A 22,129-nucleotide genomic window follows, 5' to 3' on the forward strand; every position below is an offset into this window, starting at 1 on the left:
CCAAAGAGGGATGTCAATGTAATTAAACACGGGAGAAGCACTACATTTTATCTTCCTGTGACTTAATCAATAACCATGCAAGAAAGAAGGTGTGTTTCATAAGAAATGCAAAAATTGCTAATTGTGTCCTGACTACCTATTGCTGTTATGTCATCTGACCTGCGGGTTTTGAATGTGTTTTGGTTTGTTTTTTTTTAAATTTTGCAGTGAGAGAAACACTATTGAAATGAAACGCTCAGATTAATACAAATTAATTACTCTGGCAAAGGTCCTCAGCTTTGCATTTCCCTGGAGCACAGCCTTTTGATCCAAGTTTTGCAATAAGCACAGGAGAGATACGAGAAGTCACTACGTGGCAGAGGTAAACTGACTCCCAGCCTCTATTGCCTTACTGTGAGCATCCTTTCCAGGCTGTTTTAGCATGCATCTAGGCTAGGGCTGCTCAGTATAGTCTCCCTCTGCCCAGAATAATGCCCTTGCTCTAAAAATACAGCTTGCTTTCTGCAGGCTTCAAGTAATGAAGTCTGAAACCTTTCTTCCTCTTAAACTCCCCTAGAAAGTCGAAACAAAGAGAGCTATAATAGTGTAAGGGGATGTTTTTCATCTCTAGAGACCCAGACTCAACCAAAATATGAAGCTGGTTCAGATGCTTTGAAAGGATAAATTAAGTAACTTTTTCGGACAAGTGTAGAAAATATAATATATGGGTACCCAAGAGAATAAAATATGAAGCTGTTCCAGCAGAACAGAGAACCAATGTGTTAACATCTGTCCAGGGCAAACAGCAAGAGGTAAGAAACAAGTTACTTAAAAGATGAATATAAACCTGTTGTTTATACCTTTTTGTATTTTGTTTCTTAGAGAAGCTGCCTCAAACCGTGCCTCACATCATGACTGTGTGCAGGAAATTATCCCAGAAGGACAGAGTTAGGTGATCAGCTCCGGGGAGGATGTGAGTGGAATTGCGAGCACGAACACTGCTTTTCCCAGCTGTATCCTTTCCGCCAAGTTATGGAGTTTTAAATTCAGTTTGTTTTGCAGCTCAGAAGTGCTGATTGCTGTCCTGCTCCTGAACCTCCAGCAGAAGGGGTTGGGGAATTGACCCTGACACAAAGCCATGGCAGCTGGACCCAGCTGAGCCTCCTGTGGTGCAATATTTACAGCTGAATTTAAGCCAGTGAGGTAAAAATCCCCAGTAAGAAAAACTCCAGGTTTGGTTTTTTTTTCTCATCCAATGCATAAGACTGCAAAAACATCCTAAAGGCAAGAAATTAAATACTCTGAAGGACTGGACCTCACTGAGAATGAGATTGGGAAGGGATAAGCATTCTTTTCTTAGAAATGTAGGCAGCTTTAAATCACTGAACAGGTATGAATCATCAAATAGGACAAAATTATTCACCCAAAATGTATTGGGAAAAAAAATTCTTTGAACAAGAGTAGTTGAAATCTTAGAGTTTGTAAAAAAGCTAAGCTTAAACTGAAAAATGACTATTCAGTTAAAAAGTAATTTCTGAGTAAGAATCAGTTTCATTTATTTTAATGGATTTTTTTTTATTTCAAATAGTGAATTAATGTCATTTTCTTTGAGCCTTTCTTCCTTCTTCTTCTTCAAGTAGGAATGTTAAAATATTGATAAAGATAAGAAAATAGTTATATTTCTTTTTAAAATTTATTTAAGCTTGGATTTTGCCCAATTGAAAAATTGATAATCCCACTTTCTCAGTGTCATGTTTCTGTCCAAAATCACTAAAAGGAAAGAATAAAGGTAATTTTTTCATTTTGAGAAAGAAGCATGTTTTCTGATGAAATCTATATGCACCTGGCCATGCTCCAAAGTTCAGGGGGTTTAACTGAATGAGCAATTGCTTTCTGCTTTCCCTTTGTTTCCTAGCTACCGAACAAGGGTTACATCTCTCGTAGTAGGCTGGAAATTATTTCTGACGAGAACAATTATATAAATGTCATGAAAAAGATGTTATCAATTCAGTTTGGGTTTTTTTTTTTTTCTCCTTGCAGAGTTTCAGAATTACCTTTTTTGAGGGGGGATACTGCATTATTAAAGATAAGGAGAGGCCTTAGAGACAGTCTCCTGGATACAGCGCCTGAGATGCCTCTGCTCACTCGTTTTGCAACTTCAAGCCAAAGTGGAGCCAAAGACAGTGGGAAAGGTTACACGTGAGCTGTAACCAAGCAAAGAACGCTCCAGCAATACACACCAGATTACATTTTGCACTGGTAATAGGAGCTATTCTTCAGGAACACCTTGGAGTGCCACTGATTTATTTCCTACACGCTCCGCGCCTTAGCGGGAGTGGCGCTTGACTCGCAAGGTCACCGAGATGTGCACGGCAACACCGGGGCCTTTGAACACCCAGCCTGAGAGGCACAAGCAACCTTATTGAGAAATACTTTACTGGTCCTCACCTTCTGCACAGTAGCCCATGCATCCTGGGGTGGGCTGCAGGAGATACACAAAGAACGCGCCGCAGTTCCTGACGGCGATGGGGATGCGGAACAGGCAGCAGTCCCTGGTGCCCCCAAAAACCTGCCAGGTGGCACAGCCCGTCAGCCTCTTGCTCTCCCCAGGAGCTGGCAGGGATTCAGACTTCAGTGACAGCCACACCGGAGCTTGTGTCCCACATTTGTTCATCTGAGGGTACACACAAAATGAGCTGTTAACAGCAAGCGTGGTCAGATTCTTTCAGGAAAGGGAAGAGGATCTTGGAACCAGAGAACAAAGTCTAACAAACACTCAGGAAAGAAGTGTTTGATATGATCAAATTGATATAATTTGATATGATCAAATTGATATCATTTGATATGATCAAATAAAATGTAATTGGAAAAAACCCCAGAAAATTTGGAAATGGAGTGACTACAACGAAATGGACTGAGATGAAATGAGGGGTAAATGACCAAATGAAATGTGCGGCAAATGAGTGCAAATGACCAAAACTTGCCAAAAGTACCCCAATTAAAATCCTGAAATCAGGGAAGAAAATTAAACAGAAAGACAGGAGAAGAATTTGAAGAAATGAAATGTTTAAAAAAAGAAAAAGGAAAAATATTCTGGTACCAAATGAAAGTAAGAAAAGTGAATGGGATGACAGGAAGTGCAGGGAAATGGACTGAAGCTTGCCCAAATAATCTCCACTGAAATCTTGAAATCAGAGAACAAAGTCCAACAAATGCCCGGAAAGGAGATACAATTAAAAACAATGCAATTGAAAAAAACCAGAAAATTTAAAAATGGAGTGACTACAACCAAATGGACTGAGATGAAATAAAGGGCAGTGCAAATGACCAAAACTTGCCAAAATTATTCCAATTAAAATCCTGAAATCAGAGAAGTGTAAACAAAGAGAAAGGAGAAGAACCTAAAGAAATGTTAAACAAGAAAAAGAAAAATTCTGGTACCAAATGAAAATAATAACAGTGAATGGGATCAGCAGTGCAGGGAAATGGACTGAGGCTTGCCCAAATAATCCTCATTGAAATCACAAGATTTCATTCCCTTTCCTGAAAGTGGAGATTACTAAAACCCAAGAGCCTGTGTGTGGTGAACCTGGAGGATCAGTGAAAAAGCTGTGTAGGTGGGGATAAAAATGTCTTGCTCAGTTTTGAGAGGTGGCTTTACACAGATAAAACGCTTAAAGGACACAATAACAGGATTCCAAAGTATTTTCCTCTTGTTTTGGTTGGTTTGTATGAAGAAGATGAAAGCATGAAAGCAGGCTAGATCACCTGTCTCCAAAGCAGCTGCCCTGCTCCTGACAGCCCCTGCCCTTCCAGCACACACTGGACATGTTTGTGGGGCTGTACCTCTCCCTCACGCTGGAGCAGACACACATATGGAGGATGGACAAAATATATGTCCAGGATATGCATGACTTAACATTCTAAATTTTTTTAAATTTTATTTTTGCTTTCAGGCTTTTATCTATTAACAAATTCCATGAATACAGAAAATCCCAAAGCAGAAGGCATTGGTCTTAAATGGTTTAAATGACAGCATGTTGAGTCATGGCCAGGAGAGACTGATTTCCATTTCCCAGCGTAGGGATGTGTGTTCAAGACTCTCAGGTCTGAGCTGCCCTCTGTACCTGTCAGGCTCTCTCCTCTGACTAAAGGAACATGGTTCTCTAAAGATGTCTTTAATTTAAGCACCTCGGTGAGGAGATTAGGTGTAATCAGGGTCTTATTAAATATACAAAGCCAATTACATTGACTCATTTTTCTGCACCATTACCTAGCATTTGCCAATATGCAAAGCACAGGGATATTTGAGCTAAAGTTTGGAAATTATTACCGAATACTGACAATAATTTGCTCTCAGATATCAGTCATATTCAGCAGAGCGTGACTGCTGCTGTCACTTTGCATTTTTTCAGCCACTGACGGTGAACCATCTCTACTAGTCCAGCTCAGGGAACGTGATTCCTCCCAGAGTGAGTGTTTGGCTATAAATCACATGGGGGAAAAAAAAAAACCAGCAAAACAAGCCCCAGCATTTTTTCCCATTGGCCTAGGTTTGCTGCTTTGCTTTCAAGATCGAAAGTTATTTGTGACAGCAGGGGAAGCGGTGAAAGTCAAAGGATAAATTTATTAAGTCATGCACCAGTGCCCTCCTGCAGTTTGAGTTGTACCTGGGAGCTATTCAAGCCAGGAAGCAGGGGCAGGGGAGGAGGGCTGCACACCCAGGAAAGCAAGGGTAGTTGAAAAACAATCAACAGTGTGGCACGACACAATCTGATTTCCATTTGGAGCTAGTTATTGTCAGGCTTCTGAAAACAAGGATTCCAGAGAGACACCACTGAAATTGTCCAAGGTTGTTGGGGTTTTTTTTTTCCTCCTGAAAAGTGGCAGCAGCTGAGCAGAGAGGCTGACCCTGCCTTCCCTCTTTGGTGTCCTGGTGGTCTTGCAGGTGCCACTGGAGCCACACAATGCAGCAGCTCGCTGGGGAGGAGCAGCCTTCCAGCACTGTGCAAGCAAAGGAGAAGAAGGGCCAACATAAAAATTCTTCTAGGTGGAATTTCAGACCAATCCATTCCTTTGCTTTCTTTAAAAGCCATGCTGGGTGTAAGTTTAGAGGTTTTTTTCTGTTTGTTTATTTACAGCTTTAAGGGACATGGGTGTTTTCTGTGCTGGTAAAAATACAGATGATGGGAATATTGCATCCTGGTGAACTTCTGACCTAGAGTGCAAGGAGTGGTGTGAAGAAGCATGTTTCCAAAGCATGCTCATGAGCATGCACTTGTAATGACCTGGGAGGGGGGAAAAAACAACATCCAGAGAAGCAGCATGGGAGAAGAGAGAAGGATGGAAACTGAAATTCTGTGGTCTCTTCATACTCATTGGATGTGACACCTGCAGCCTGAATTTCCTTTTACACAAGGAAACCACAAACTTCAGTGCCTCTGCATGTGTGAGTAAAGACTGCTGGACTGGAACATTCCTTCTGAAATTGCAGTAAAATGCAGGTATTAGTGAGTTCACCTTGGAGGTGTTTGGACCCACACAAGCCAGAAGAATTAATTATGGGGAGCAGAGCAGCAGGGATGAGTGAGCACTGGGTTTCAATGGATGTGTGCAAACTCAGAGAGTCTTGTAGGAAATGGTGTGGTGAGGAGGCACAGCACAACTTACCCATCCCAACTGAAAAAATACTCTTACAATTCTCTGTAAAAGAACTTCTGTTGCTTGAAATGACATATAGCATCCATCTGGTGCTGCCTTTACCAATGTAACTGGTGCCAACACGTCAGTGGTGCTGCACTGGGAGTGCAGCTGCTTGGCTGCCTCTGGCCAGGCACACACAGTGCCTCAGTTTCTCTGGCTGCTTGACCTTGGGCAAATAACAAATCACTGACTCTGTGTAGCTCACTTTCTTATCTCTCAACCAGAGGTGGAGGTGGCTGGGATGGTAACAGCCTCTGGTGCCTTGCAGCAGTGCTGGGAAGATAATTCATTAATGAGACACTCATCTCTCTGCAGCCATGTAGATAAATAGGTGTGAATGCATTTTGGCTGTGAAAAAAGGCAGAAAATGATCCATACTGGATCCAACTGGGCCCGGATCTCTTGTTAACACAGAGGAAAAACTGAAATGCTAGAATAAGAGGATGGTGATTTCCCCCCTCTGTTTTTATCCTCACCAGAAGTCCGTGAGCCATTTCAGTGCTGGAGAAAGTGTGGATTGGCATCGCTGACATCAGAGTGCAGCTTTCTGATAAACCCTCACAAGGACCTCCTGCATTTGCCCTGGCCAGTCTTGCACTGAAACCACTTGAGTGAGGCAGTTTGTTATGTAACATGCAAAATTACAAGCAATGATCAACCCTTACGAGGGAAAAAAAATCAGACTGTGAGACAGCAAGTCATTGCAACAAACAGTAACACAGGATTACAGGCTAGCCAAGGAAGGATTTTGGTATAAATCAAGTATTTCTGTTTTCCTGGCAGCTCTATGACACACATGAATTTATTTTCTGTTATGAGCTGCATGTGGTCCTTCTGAGTCAGGCAAGTTGCCACACACTAGCCAAAAGGATTTGCTGCATGAAGCTTCTGTGAATTAAAAGACAGACATGGGAAGGCAAGGAAAATGTATATGCATGTGTTCAACCAGCAGTAGAGATAAGAATAAAACAAAACAAAACAAAAAAAAAAAAACCCCAAAAAAACCCAACAAAAAACCCAAACAAAACAAAAAAGCAAAGAAACTTAGAAGAACAATCTAGGAGAAGAGGCTCCAAAGAGCCACAATTTTCAAGCCCCCACTGTGGCATGATTTGCATTGAATTTTGTAGCTGTCATTTGGGAGAGTAACCAGAAAGTTGAATTCAGAAGTAGCAAATGATTGGCATTTAAAACAGAGCATTTACCTGCAATGCCTGCAGTCACTGCTGCTCTAAGGGTATTGGGGAGATGTGGGAGTCTCACACCCCCACTCAGCAGCATTTCCAAAAGGAAGGAGGAATTACACAGCTGCCTCTACAGGAGAGCAAACTCCACAGGTTCAGGCATCCAGTGACACAGCTTGCACAAAGGAGAACTTCTCCAGCACAGGAGGGACACTTCAGGTTGTTGGCAGCCTTCTTTAGTATCTTTCCTTACTTTATCCAGTTGTAATTAGTGGTGTTTTCAATCTTCAAAGCATTTTATAAACCTTACCCAATTAATCTTTGTAACACCTCTACGTGGCAGGTAAATATTCGTTAAGTATTTTTGATTCCTGATTAGGCACAAGATAATAATTTAAATAATCCAATTTAGAAAACCTAAACAACAAAAAGAAAAGTTTTCTCCCTTTGCCAAAACAAGAGAACAAGCCATTATTGTTGAATCCAATGATGTCTCCATTTGCTTGGGGTTTGGAGTATCAACCAGTTTGATTGATTGGACACTGTGGTTCTTCATAATTGCACAAAGAAATCAAGCTCAATTGTTCCTGTCACTTGGGTATTGCTGGAATTATACTGTTAAAAATAAGTAGCACCATATGTGAGGAATGCATTGTTTTAGTTGGATGGAGATGGAAGGCTTTTTGGTGTGCTGCTGGTTGGCAGTTAAAGCATTATGATTTTGCATCTGTTATCCACTCAAAACTTTAGCTTTTTTTTTTATTATTATTATTTCTTTGTAGTTAGTTAAAGTAAATAAGTTTGGGGTTTTTCTTATTTCAATCTGGGGCCAAACTCCACAGAAATCAGTTTATGCCAGGAATATCTGTAGTAGCAATTAAACTGGTGCTTGTCTTGTTTTTCTTTTAAGCACATGCCTCTGAACAATAAAAGCTATAATTGTAATTTCTACAGAAGGGTTTTTGCATGTCTGAAAAACAAGCAAGAAAAACAAAGGCTCTTCATACCTAACATTATGATTTGGAATATTCATGTAAGTGTTCAAGAAAGAATTACAGATTAAATAATACCTTGAAAATGTCATTTGCTTTTAAATTCATAGAACAATTGCAAATCAATGTGGGGCTGGATTCAGAGCAAAATAATAATTGAAACAAAATAATAAATTAATGGCATGCAGCTGAGGTACTGTGTTTTGATTGTGAGTATAAAATGTTCTAGAAGAGGTTAAAGAGGAGGGAATGAAAATATGTTTGGAAAAATAAATCTGCTCCTCTAGGGACTGACATATTAAGCATCATGAGCAGGTTAGATTTGAAACGCTTTAACATGACCTTGTTTTATACACCAAAGATTAGCATTTAAACCTGTGTTTGATCCTAGTAGACATGCAAAAAAGTAAACCTACATTGCTAAAAATGAAACTATTGAGAAAATACCAACCCTTACTGCGTAACACGTCCTCCATTTACACAAGCATATTTACAGTTGTACGTGAATTTACACCACGCTCAGATTTGGAGAGGGTTTTGCTCATTTAGAGGATGAAATTTCTGAAGAAAAGTATAGGAAGTTATCTTGATACCCCATCACAGGCAGGTATTACTGGACATTTCCCAGAGTCTCAAATCCATAAGTAACCTGTAGAAAAACTTGCTACAGAATTGTGTGTGCCAAAAAATTGCAATTATGGGGCTGGATAATGGGAGAGAAATTAATTTAAATCACAGAATCTGTTAGGGTGGAAGGGTCCCACAAGGGTCATCAAGTCCAAATCTTAGCCCTGCACAGGACAACACCAAGAGTCACATCAAGTGCCTGAGAGCTTTGTTCAAATATTTCTGAGCTCTGTCGAGATCTGTGGATCACTTCCTTGAAGTTTTTGGAGCTGTGACCACTTCCCTGGGGAGCCTGTTCAGTGCCCAAACACCTCTGGGGAAAGAACCTTTTCCTAATATCCAACCTAAACCTCACCTGACACAATTTCCCATTCCCTCAGGTCCTGTCACTGTCACCACAAAGAAGAGATCAGTGCCTGCCCCTCCTCTTGCCCTCACAAGAAAATTGAACAACTCATGTCTGAACCCAGAAGTCTCTGAACCAGGGGTTGCTGGAGATTGTTAATGTGCAAAAGTGAAATTATTCCCCTTTCCTACCATTCCCTCCAGAAAAAGACATTCAGCTGCTGGTGAGGACAAGCACCTGGGGCCAGTGGAACTTCTCCACAGGAAGAAGAGAATTTTCAGCCCATTTCTGGCTTTGCTGTGAGTGTGGTGTGGCATTTAAATTTGCATTACAGGCAGCAGCATGCACTGCTCTGCTGTAATCCAGATTGATCTTTTATCTGACTGTGGAGATCCAAATCTCCAATAACACTAGTCTGTGATGTTCCCTCACATTTCTTTTTAGTGTTTGTGCCTCCCATGGGGCTTGCCCCTATTTACATGTATGCAGGTGTATACCCTGTATTATTTTAGTTCAGGAGCTGGAATTTCTGTAATTGATGTATGTTTTCCCATATTGGCTGTTAAGTACTTCTCTGTATTTTCAAAAGATTTTCTGTTGAGCTTTAATTTTTCCATCTTTTGTTCTTCCTCTGAAGGTCATTTTACTATGGTCTGGCATGTCTGTGCATTGTTTCTTGCTTCTTAATATACTGGCTTAATCTTAGTAAAAGTTTCACTATACTTTTTTTCATTCACTGTTTTTGTCTTTCACAGAAAAGCAGTTCTTAAGAACAAACCTTGATCTGTGCAGCAACCCTCAACACCTGAGGATCCAAAATTTGCAAAATTTTATTGGACTTCTACTACAATATATTTTTGGATAGGGAAGTGGTTGTGGCCAGGATTGCATGTTCAGGATCTGGTAATTGCTGTGCCTCCTTTGGGAGCACGAGAAGAAAGGCAAGGAAGAAATGGAGGGAGGAAGGTCAGGATCATTTGTTACCTGCCCTGAGAAATTCAGCAGGCAAAGCCTAAATTGGAAAGCTCTTTCAATCAAAAACATTTTGCCACTGGAGGAATAAGTTTATGGACAGCAGTTGGATTCAAGGGATGGCAATTCCAGGAATGCAATTAATATTTTCACTTTCTCTGACATAAAAGCTTTTGGGTTTTTCTTCTGTCTTTTTTTTCTGCTTTGTAGCTTGTGGGGTTTTCTTCTGTCTTTTCTCCCTTCCCCCCTCCGCCCTTTTTTTTTTTATTAAATGAGTGGATGAGAAGCAGCTCCTTAAGAGCTGCTGCTCATTTTTCATTGGAAAGTTTGCTGTGCCCCTGAGCTGTGGCAGGGTTGCATTCTGGGGCTCTCACAGCCCCCGTGTGTGACCTGCTTCTCCTCTCTGTTGAATCTAACACTCCCTGTGGTTATGTAACAGCATGCAGACAGGGAGATATTTTTATATATTTATATTTATATATATTTTATATTTTTATTGTGGAGGTTTATTTCGTGGCAGGATTCAGAGCACAGGCACTGAGAGGCTGTCTGGAGGAGTCAGGCTGTGGGAGCTCCCCTCCCTCGTGTCCCCCAGCATGTGCCATTTGTCCTCCCACACTTCTCCCCCGTGCTCCAAATCTCCATTCTGGCTTAAATCCCTCCTGAGCTCAGCTGGGTGACAGGAATCTTTACGTACCAGCACTCTGAATTAAAAAGTTAATCTCATCCATTGATAAGCAGCTAATTGTATCTGGCCAGTATCAACACTGGGTATATATTTTACAAGGTGCTGGCGTAATGTACTTCTTAATTCTGCAGCTGTATTGTCAGGCTTTATTTGGTCTTTTTTTCTCTTCTATCTGTTCAGGGTTTTGTCTTTGACTTTTTTAATTAAAATCAGCTCGCTCCAGCCAGACTGGAATGTCCAATAATAACTGCTTATTAAGGAGTGGAAGCTGCACAGTTATTAATTTAAATTATTTTGTTCCAGAGGTTTTGCTGAAATTAAATGGAAAACCAAATCAAACAATGATTTAATTAAGTGGAAGAGATAGAATGTAGAGGCAGATTTAGAAGGTGAAGATCTAAAAGAAGCGTATTCTTTCAGTTTTGACATCTAACAGATGTAATCCTTCATCAGCATGGCAAAGCAGAGATTTACTGTCATTCAGAGGATAATGAAGAAACCAATGGCAAGAATTATGTTACAAGATAAGAAACTAAACTAATGAATATACCTTCACAAACCTGAATGAAAAACTCCAGAGAAGAGATTAAAAGAAACAAAGCATGCATTGTTAGAAAGCAATCTCATACAGCTGAGCATTGCTACACACTCAGAATTGCTGAAATATAATGAAAAATTAAATAATATTATAGAATATATATGTATACTTATAGAGCAACCTGGAAAACTTCATAGTGTGTTGAGATATTTAAGGATGCCATGAAAATAATGTTTCAAAAATAATCCCACCAATTTATTAATGTCAATAAGATTTATAGTTTATGTATGCAAAGTGTTAAAAATTCTACAGAAATAACAACTATCTCTTAACATTTAACTAAATGTTAAATTATTAAGATAAACTTCAGTTGTGATGAGTTCATAGGTCCTGTTTGAATGGATAGAAAATGTGCTTGCTAATTTTGAGAGGGCTCTCCAGCTAGAGTAGAATCACCCCATACCAAACACCCTGGCACTCTAGGTTGAATATTTCATCTTTTAAGCATTTTATGGTAATTAGTTTATTCTTTTCTGAATAATTTTGTTTAACTTTATGTTTGAAATTACGCTAACCTTCTGCAGTTGGGATATTTGAGGTGGCAGTGACTTTAGTGAGGGGCTCAAGTTGCTCTGGCAACAATAATTGCAAGTTAAACATTATTGTCATACATATTAAACACAGATAAAACCAGATAATTATTGTTTTGTCTCTTTTATAGAGAGTGATGAAGGGTTTTTTGCTCCACAAAGCCATTAGCATACTTATGAAACTAAAGAATGCAAGAATTGATTCAATGCAGAAAGAGATTCAACTTTAGCTTTTCCTTTGGTTTCCTCAAAGATTGCTTTAAATATTATTTTTTCTGATTTCATCAGCAGAAGAAATCCCTAACTCATAATAATTTATAGGGAGAAATGTCAGGTAGCAGAATCCATTCTTAAAGCCATACAGTTGCTTGGAAAAAGCACAGCCTGAAGTGACATACAGAGTTTACTAAAAATTTCTGTAGAGTTGCAAAACACCTGGCTTTATGTTGGAATATTTCCTAGCCTGGTTGAATATTGGCTGTTCCATAGGGATTCTGGTGTCTGACTGATGCCTTTGCATGTGACAGTGGTATTGGTTTCGATGGTGGTGGTGGTGGTTTTGTTGCTGTTGGTTTTGTTGTTGTTGCTGTTATTCTTTTAATTATTATTTGTTGCCCCAATTTTTAAAAGTGTAAAGTTTTCTTTTATAGTTCTTTTGAAAGTTCTCATAAAATTTCTTTAGCCTTCTGATAATATTTACAAATTTGTACTGGAGTTCTCACACACTGTTCATGTAAATAATGATTGTTTTGCATTCTTCTTTGTAAGAAGAGAGAATTGATAGATTGTTGGTTTGACCAGTGTGGTTGGAGAAGTAACAGTTTCATCCTCCAATCCACTGTCACTTTTGAAATTCTATATATTGCGAGGTCAGAAATAAAATTGGGTCTTTTTCTCTCTTAAACTCACCAAGCTTCTGTGTACTCATTTTATGTTCAATAGCGACATCTGAACTTTAAAACTTTCAAAGAACTATAAAAGAAAACATAACACTTTTAAAAATCAAGACAACAATTATTATTATTATTATTATTATCATCATCATTCATTATTCAAGTGGTTTTCCCATTACCCCCCACCTAATCCACACAGTCTAGGGCAGCACAGAGAGTGATGGGGAGGAAACCCCCCCCCCCAAGGGTTTATTCCAGCTCCCATGGGGAGTGCTCAGGTTCTGCTGACCTCGACACATCTGGTGGGCATTTCCACGGGCCGCTGGCCGAGCATGAGGCGGTACCACGCCGGTGGCAAGGAGTGGTCACACACCAGGTCCTGGCTGGACACTCGCTGCAGCTCCAGGGAGTCGAAGCTGGTGCTCCTGCGGGGGTTGCGGAGGATGCGGTGTCCCCCCGGCCAGCACTCGGGAGCTGGGGAAGGTGGAGAGGGTAAGAGTAATTAGTTCATCACTTTAATTCCACTGGACGCTGCTAATGGCTGCTTAAATCCTTGTCTGAGGTTGGAAATTGAGGGTGTGTATTCTGCTCCTCTCTGTAAGAGGTGGGGCAGTTATCTCCTGTTCATTGGGCTGTTTACTTTATCTCTTCTACAAACCAATCCTCCCTCCAGGAGATCTCTTTTAATGGGCCATTAATTATTAATTATCTTCTGTTCATGGCCACTGAGTGTTCCTGCATGTCTGAGAAAATTCCATCATCCCACGGGGAGATGCTCCACCCAGGGGGAGGAGCCAAGCATTCCTACCTGGATACAATCTGAGGTCTGGAACAGCACAGCAGCCTTTGCCCACTGCATTCCCAGAGGAGCAGCTTTCTTCCCCACTGCATTCCCAGAGGAGCAGCTTTCTTCCCCACTGCATTCCCAGAGGAGCAGCTTTCTTCCCCGCTGCATTCCCAGAGGAGCCCAGGCCCATCTCCCCCAGCCCTGGAGCTCCAGAGGAAAACTCCCCCCTTGTGCAGGATCCTGCTCCAGCAGAAGCACAGCTGGCACTGCAGGAGGGCTGAGCCACCCTGGGATGGGACTGCTGCCACCTCCCTGACCCACAGCCTGACACGTCCTATTCTGACTCTGGCAGTGGTTTGCTTTTTAGTTTGTAATATTACATTTTTCTTTCTAATTCTCCTAGTAAAGAACTGTTATTCCTATTCCCATATCTTTGCCTTAGAGCCCCTTAATTTCAAAATTATAATAATTTGGAGGGAGGGGGTTTACAAAATTTTCCATTTCAAGGAAGGCTCCTGCCTTCCTTAGCAGACACCTGTCTTTTTAAACCAAGAAAATCCTATATTATGTTCCAATTCGTTTTAGGATTGGGATAATTTTCAAGGCAAACAAATCCAGATTTAAATATATAAAGGTGTAAGCTTAGTAACGTAAAGATTTTAGTTGTCTAGATTTTCATCATAACTGAATCAGGACAAACCCTCTTCACCTTTTAATGTGATTTCAGCCTAATTTCAGGGATTAACATCTGAGTCTCTCCTCCTCAGAAATCCAGTAGTGTTTTGAGGTTCCAAAGCGTTTTGACCTTTGAAAGTACGTGGGCTTTTATTTTAATTTATTACATGCATGAACGATTTAATCATGATATAAATTGATGCTCGAGTATAAAGTGCACTTCACGTGCTTTTAAATATGCACTGAGAAGATTCAGAAAAAGAAATGTTGAAAAGAGAAAAAAAAAGAGAAATGGTGTAAAAACAACAGTAAAGAGTTTTGAGAAATCAGCTCTGGTTAGGCCTGCAAACAGTGAAGCCACAGGTCAGACTCACTTGAGCTTGGCACAAAGCCAAACACATCAGGGCTTGTGTGTGTGCATCTCAAAGTCTGAGTCAAGCCTGCTGCCCCTTGGGACGTGTTTGTTTACTTGCCTGCCCTGTTTATTTTCATACATCTCTTGACTTTTTTACAGAATATTCATTTCTTTTCTTCTCATCTAATAATAAAAAAAAAGCCTTGAGGTAATTCTGTTAGAAGTTGTTTATCTCCAAAGAGCTGATCATGTAGCAAAAATGGCCTTTTCTGGTTGTCTGAGCCATTTCTTGATGAGGCCAGGTCCCTTTTCTCCATGCCAGCGCTGCAGAGTGGGCACAGGAGGGGACTGAGGTGGAGCTGCTCTGCTCTGTGCCTCAGCGACAGAAGGCTCAGCTAATTTCTTGCTGCAGTAATCTTTAATTGCTAATGATGATGTAAGAGGCAGAGGCCACATCATAGAAATTGCACAAACTGGCAGTTAGCAAAATCACCTCTTTTCACTGTAAATAGAGCTTATTTATGTGGCACTGTTGACAGAGACCCCTCCCCATAACTTAATTTTTCAAATGTCACTTTTCAGATTGTAACTCTGCTTTAATATTGCGCCAGTGGCACTCTGAAACACATTTATCATTTTTATTTTATTGACAAGATACTCAGAAGGTCAAAGTCAATCCATTTATGGCAGTATTTTTAAAGATTATTTTGATTGTGCCAAAGGCAAGGCAATGGTATACAAGACAAATGGGGACAAAATGTAGCGTAACGAAGGCTTTATTGCAATTTTCAGGGAACTAAACTGTCAAAGCCATTGCAATTCCAATGCAACATTTTGCTGAATTAATACAATTGCCTTTTTAAATAAAAAAGAAGCGCCCTAAGCTTTTCTTTCCTGTAGGTAAGAGACATTTCAGAGAGGGAACACTTGGAAATATTGCCCCTCTAATTAAATCTGGGATCAAATTCCTTCCCTCAGAAGTCCTTTCTGGAGACCACATGGAGACTGTCCTTTGCTAACTCCCAGCCCAAGGGAAGAAGTGACATTTCAGCAGACCAACTATTTTACAAAAATGAAAAGTTTACCCTATATTTAAAACCCCTTAAAAAATGCAGACTCTTGCTGACCCCTCCAGTACCACTCAAGGCTTCAGGAGTGTTAATGGGAACAGAATCTTGGCTCCTGATGCCTTTTGCTTGCCTGAATTAGCTCCTATCTGAACAAAAGGAAAAAGAATCTAAAAGCAAACGGCTCTTTGCAAGGTATTGCCACAGGAATCTTGCAAGGACATTGCAATATAATTAATTGCATTCACTTTCTCAATAATAAAATATCAAATAGTGGCTTTAGATGTAACTAATAGCCTTCTGCTTGATATGTATTAGTTATAATCCAAATTCACACCACGTGTTGTGGTCTTACCAGTGATTAACTACTCTGTCCAAACAATGCAAATATATCAGACACTGACACATGGCTAATTATTTTTCATCCTTTGCATGGTTTTGTTTGCAGTAGTTTGGAAAAGGCTTTCTCACAGCACCACCAGAGGAGCTGAATGCTGCAGATGGGCCTGGCAAGGCCAGGGAGGCACTTGGAGGAGCACAAGGGGGAGACCCCCAAGGTCCCTAAGGAGAGGGGTGTTCACCCAGTAAATTTAACAGGATGCAGGACAAAAAGCCATGTGTTTAGTCCCAAAGGAGCCCTGGCTCAAACAGCCACCTCTGAAGGGTAAAATACCCCGAATTCTCTGCCAGAGTGTGTTTATGAACCTGTGCCTGGGTTTAGTTGTGCTGGCAGGCTGTCACTGAGGAGGCAGGATGGCAAATTGATCTGCTGTCACTCCCCTGGAGCCAGCCTGATGGATTTTGTTCCCTGCCTGACTCAGGGCAGACCCAGGCACACGGAGCTGGTGGCACAAAAAGCCTCACCCAGGTTTTGCAGCGAGCCATGAGCAAAGCAAACCCTCAATTACTGAGTTCCCCCTGTAAAATGGTGCTTATTATGGCCCTGTGACAGGATGATTGTAAACTTTAACATGCAAATTGCAGGCTGTGGTGCGAGTTAATTACCACTGGCTTTCCTGCAGAAATAAATGAATAAAGGCATCAATGTAATCAGACTTTATTATAAAAATGTTATTTAAAAGAAAACAACAAGAAGTCACAGCTGAGCCCTGTTGGGTCTTCATCTGAGAAATGCCCACTTGTACCTTATGGTGGCTGCAGCTGCATTCAAGTCAGATGAAACTTTCCTGTTAATTTTTAATTCAGGTGCAGGTGTCAAGCTTATGGACAGCCATGAAGTGCTCAACATCCCAGATGTCCCCCTTCATGTCCACATTCATGTCTACTATGGAACCCCTGCTACTCTGGGCTATGCAGATTAGGTTGTCTTAAAAAGGAAATATTTGTTTTTATTAAGAGAACAAATTTAATTTAATCCAGCACTATTGCTACTACTCTATTTAAGGGGCCCATGAGAAAAAACCAAACCAAACCAAACCAAACCAAACCAAACCAAAACAAAACAAACTGGCTTTTTAGGGAGCTGGTCACTGTGATCATTCTGCTTTCCTTCAGGAAGAAATTAAACACTGCAGTGAGATTTTTGTGGCTCTCTATCCAGAGCTGCTGGAATTAAATGCTGGATGTACCTGGTGCTTTAATCTCCTGCAAAGAGCTGCTTCTTGAACTACCATCAACTCAATATAGGCAAGGAGCTGTTGCTAACACATGAGGATTTGTTTGCTTTAACATAGACTCCAAAGCTTTTATTTTATTTTTAATGTAACAATTTTTTGTCACAAAGTTGTGGCAAAGCAACACTGAGTAGCTCCTTTTTGACACTGAAAGCAAACAAATAATAATGCCTGCTTTATCTGCTAAGTGAAAATGACATTGGAGTAACTTTGGTGGTGTGATAGAGCAGGTTCCTTGGGGAAAAGCCTGTCTCCATCGAAGCCATGAGGAATGCTGCTGTTAATGCCTGGATGTTGGGAGCCACCTGTAAATGTGTGGGCTCGCTGGGGAGAGGAGAGCTTCCTGCAGAAGGCAGAAGCATCCAGAAATATCCCATGGAAAAGGAGCAGGAGGTGGATATCTGAACTGAATACACTGCTGTGAGCTCTCAGCTAAAGGAAACATCGATGAGACCACAGCTGGAGGAAGATATTTGTGTCAGCAGGTCTGGGGACAGTCTGGAAGCCCATTCTGTGCTGGCCAATATTGTACCAGGTGGCAGTGAGGCTCCAGGTGCCAGGAAAGGTGAACACAGAGCATCATCCCTGCTTTGGGATACCCTCCCCACCCACATATTTAACACCTAAAACACACACTGGAGTCTCAAACAAGATGGTAGCTGGATGCTTTGCAAACAGATGAGTTACCTGTACACTTTTTGGGCAGAAGTATTGGTGGGAAAAATGCTGCTTTGAGTCTTTTTGCTTTGAGTCTGTCCCTCCTGCTCATGGCCATGGGAAGAAGCATCACCCATAACAGAGATAAAGCCAGGAAACTTAAGAGTGGCAGGCTGAAAAATCATAAGGAAATAACTTGCTAAACCCTTTGCTTTCGTTTCTAAAGACGGGTGAGTACAAGTGTAATAGATCTTTACCTGTCCCTCCTGCTCCCAGTAAATATCAGTGGCTTATGTGGAGGAAGGTTTAAGAAGTTGTGAGATTTTGTTTGTTTGCTTTGAATAGCGGCTGCAAATCAAATAATATCAATAGGTGATGGCAGCCAGGAAACCCTGAAAGAAATATAGTCCACAAGCCTGAGGTGCATGTTTGCTTTGGGCAAAGCCACACAATATATCTAAAGGGCATTCTAAAGCCCTGGGAAATAGCTGGCAAATTGTAAAATAACTTTGGTGTGGAGGGTGATTGAAAAGCCAGTGACTGACACAGGCATTGCTAACCAACAGCAGCATTTGGTGATGAGCTGTGATTGCTCTGTGACCAGAAATGATGTGTCCCCACAGGCAGATTTCCTTCTGGCCATCATCTCCCATACTGTGGGAACTCAATCTGGAGTTTGCCCCAGAAATACATGTAGGCATATGTATGTACACACATATATATATATCTTAAAAATATATATTCCAAATTATGTACGAGTATTTTTGACATTTGTATGACATACAGTAAATTTTTGAAGTCCGTCCCTCTATGGCAGAGTTTCACATTCCTGCTTTTTGTTTCTTATAGTCCACAGTGAGACAGAACCTTTTCCGTCATGTTTGATTTTCTCTTCATGGGAAAATGATGAAATATTTTCGTTTGGAGAAAGAGTTCTGAAATACTGAGGCTAATAAGCCATAACTCCAAATTAATTGCAGACAAAGGATGTGTTCTCTTTCTTCCATTTCTGTTTTAGAAACAGAAGGAAACTTTTTAATCACCAGCCACTTCCATGCTCAGGGGCTGGATTTCAGTGACGTAGAAAAGCTCAGGTAAGAGTTTCTGAAGCTGGCAGTATGTCAGTGCCATCACTTCCCCATATTGTCATTTACCACACATTGAAAGAGAGTTTGTGTAGAGAAGGAAAGGCAGATGTTGAGAAAGGGAAATTCTTTCCAAGCTCTTAATGGATGTGTTCAAAATAATAGTAGAATCCAACCCATCTGGCAACATTTAAAAATTCCTTTTGGTGGTTGCACGTTCCAGGTGAACAAACATCTATTAGTAAATATTTGTAGCTAAGGAGCACCTGACAGTGTGTTCTGCCCTTATTCCACCAATACTTTAAAGATTTTGCTTCAATTATTCTGCCTGCTGATGACAAAAATTTTCGTTCTTAATGATATTCAGAGGCAGAAATTTGTTGTGAATGTGACAGTGATCGCTATATTAAAATGCTTGAACCATGAGTGCTCCTCTGGTAGGTAAAATATAATAACTATATTAAAAAACCTTGATAGCTAATAAAAATAAAGCTATTTTCAGAGATTTCAGAAGCAGAGGAACCTCCTACTGAATTGATAAGGAAGCCCATTGTACAAACACCTCACACTTGTAATGGACAGGTCTTGAACAAGTCAAAAAGCATTCGTAAGGCAAAATTGATAGAGATAAATGAGCTATTGTGCAAAATAAAAGTAATTATAGAAATTTTGACCCAGGAAGAGGCAAGAGGCTGAGCACCTGATGAAAAGAATGTGACATTTAATACATGTTATTTGTACTGAATAACAGGCAGATCTGAGGGAAAAAAACCCTCCTACAATCTGAAGGTGTTGCTTTTTAATGCATCTGAATTTCATTTGTCTGGGAACAAGGTCACTTGTCATCCTCGTCTTCTACGGAGTAAAGCAATAAACTATTGACAAACCAAGGGCCAACACTCAGCTGCAGAGCAAACAATTATTTATTCACGCTCCTATCTCTTATCTTGCCTTGCATTTCTATTTTTAACTTGTGCTTTAGAAAGGAGGAATTGATTATGTGAGATTTTCTTCTAGTTTGTGTATCCCCTGAATGATTTGCAGAATAATGAGCTGCATACAGCTCACACAGGAGGATGGAGGGACAGGCAGAGAAGCATTTTGTGTGGGGCCAGAGGAAGTGATCAAATAGGTGAAAACAAGGGGTCCCTCTGGAGAGTGTGAGCAAAGTCTGAGGATCTTCCTGGCAGGTCACAGTGAATTTTGGAGAAATGTCACAGCAGAAAGGATGGACAGCACTTTCTTCAGTGTTCTATAAATAGAGCATAGGAAGAAACTTTTTATTTTCAGGGACAATGAATGTGTGGCCAACTGAAGTAAATGAGCCAAGAAGTGTCCAGCTAAATTGTTTTCCTTTAAAATGTTTCAATCTCCAAGAATCACCGCCTGGCATCTCTCATCAACGTGCAAATTGCTCATGGATAATGTGGTGGACACAGAAAGGACAGGAAACATTACATGGATAAAAAGCAATGGGCAATTGTACAGGTCAGGTGAAGTCAATGCACCTGCTTTGCAAAATGCAGCTTCATGTATTAAATGTGTCAGTGAGAAAACAGCAAAGCCAGGTTGTGTCAATAGCTCTATTATATTTGGTGGATTCTCCTCCTTACTCATTCTGGCTCAGCCACAGAGCCAGGAAGATTGAGAATCTGAATATAGAAATCACTTATTATTGCTGTGTCACAACAGCATTCAAAACCTCATCAATTTCCTCAAGTTATCTCTAAGTTAATCATGATGCCTTTAAGGGCTTCTTAATAAAAATCAATAAAAAGAAAATGATAATTATTGTTATTGATTGGTCTATTTTGCTCTCATCTCTCAGAATGAAAAAGTGAAATCAAAGGAAAAGGCTCTTTCTTACCTCCTAATCTCAGCTGAGCATACAGTCACAAATGTAGCTTTCCTAAATAGAAGCAACAAAAACAAACTCACAGGTTTTGATTTTAGAAGCCACTGGGCTCTATTCAGATGGAAATTTGATTTCCATGGAGAGCTGGAGGTGTTTCTACACCTCAGCCAGGACACTGGCTAATTACCATTTGCGAGCCACACATTTTTCCAGACTGCCCCCATGGAAAATGCTGAATTTTGGCCACGTTTTCCTGCACTTCTTCAATGCAGTGCTGGATGTGGGTGATATTATGCTGGGGAAAGTGTCACCACTCCCTTGCTGTCAGTGCTTCCAGGCTGCAGCAGAGGCTGGTGAGCAGATAAGGGGACTCTGAGTGCAGGCAGCCAAATTCCAGTTCTGCACGTGTGTCCTGGGTGTGATTTAGCTCCTACTGGATGCAGGGTGACCAGGCAATTTTTCCTGCCATTGTTTTGCTATTATTCATTGCTGTTCTTCATCCCATTCACAGGCACAAGGGTGGCTTCAGCTCCTCACGTGTTTATAATGGGCTTTTCTGTCAGGGCTCTGACATTTAGGATGAATGGCTGGGTTCCCTCTTGCCTTTGGAGTAAGGCTTTATTTGTTACAGTGCTGCAGTAATGCACACAGACATGCTCCACTTCCCACAGCTGCACTAACCTGGAAGCATTTTTCTACCAAAATCTAGGTTTTCTTTGACCCTGTCCTTCGTCCCCTTGTGGGCTGTCTGCTGTGTGAAACTTGGAGAGAGTTGATATGAAACAGTCTCGAGCACATAGCAGCTCCTGCTGTGGATGCAAAAGGTTCTTCTCATGCATTATAGCACTCTGGATGGATTTAAAAAATATTGAAATAAAAGGTCATGAGCTAGAAATAGGAAGCAGCCTGCCTGGCCACTGTGATAAGATAAAGCTGTGTACTCCCAACCGTGGAATTGCAACATTAAGCCTAATAGATTTCTAAAATCCAAATTTATCAGCAATCCTCACTATTTGTTTCTTCAACTTTCAAAGGCACAGATTCTGTACATATAGTCATGGTATCTTCAAACCTAAAAGAGATCAGTGCCTTCCACAGAAACAGGATTGTATCAGTTCCAGCCAGCATTTTCCCTGAGCCACGATGGAATCCCAGGGAATCTCACACACCTGCTTCTGTGTCTGGCACCTGAGAGAGGTCTGGTAATGCTTATTCACACCATGCAACAGCAAGGCTTTCAGTTCCTAGGCCCAAAACATCCAGATAAATGTATTTCTTATTTTTATTTAGCTGAATTTAGTTCTCAGTTTCCACTTCTAACAGGCACTGATTTTCCTTTTCTGTTTAGGGTCATCTCTGCTTTGGTTGCTCCACAGATCTCTGCTTATTTACCAGGAGTAGTAGGACCATCAATAAAATTAGCAAGGTTTCAGGAACCTTTAAGCCTTCAGTTGCTTTTGATGTAAAAGAAAATGCAGCTCAGCTGGTATCAGCTGAGTCTT

General features: G+C 40.8%; 1 protein-coding gene across 1 annotated transcript in view; it reads right to left on the reverse strand.

The window, feature by feature from the left end:
• LOC101234197 (von Willebrand factor D and EGF domain-containing protein-like) overlaps positions 1-18,818 on the reverse strand; it is a 133,851-nt gene extending 115,033 nt beyond the window's left edge. Inside the window, exons 1-3 of the mRNA XM_041717675.2 lie at positions 18,731-18,818; positions 12,802-12,986; positions 2,428-2,653 (exon numbers count right to left, since the gene is read on the reverse strand). Of these exons, the coding sequence (XP_041573609.2) occupies positions 2,428-2,653; positions 12,802-12,986; positions 18,731-18,818 (499 nt within the window). The remainder of the gene's footprint in view (positions 1-2,427; positions 2,654-12,801; positions 12,987-18,730) is intronic.
• Positions 18,819-22,129: the final 3,311 nt, after the last annotated feature.

The sequence above is a fragment of the Taeniopygia guttata genome, chromosome 7, assembly GCF_048771995.1.
Source record: "Taeniopygia guttata chromosome 7, bTaeGut7.mat, whole genome shotgun sequence".
NCBI lineage: Eukaryota > Metazoa > Chordata > Aves > Passeriformes > Estrildidae > Taeniopygia > Taeniopygia guttata.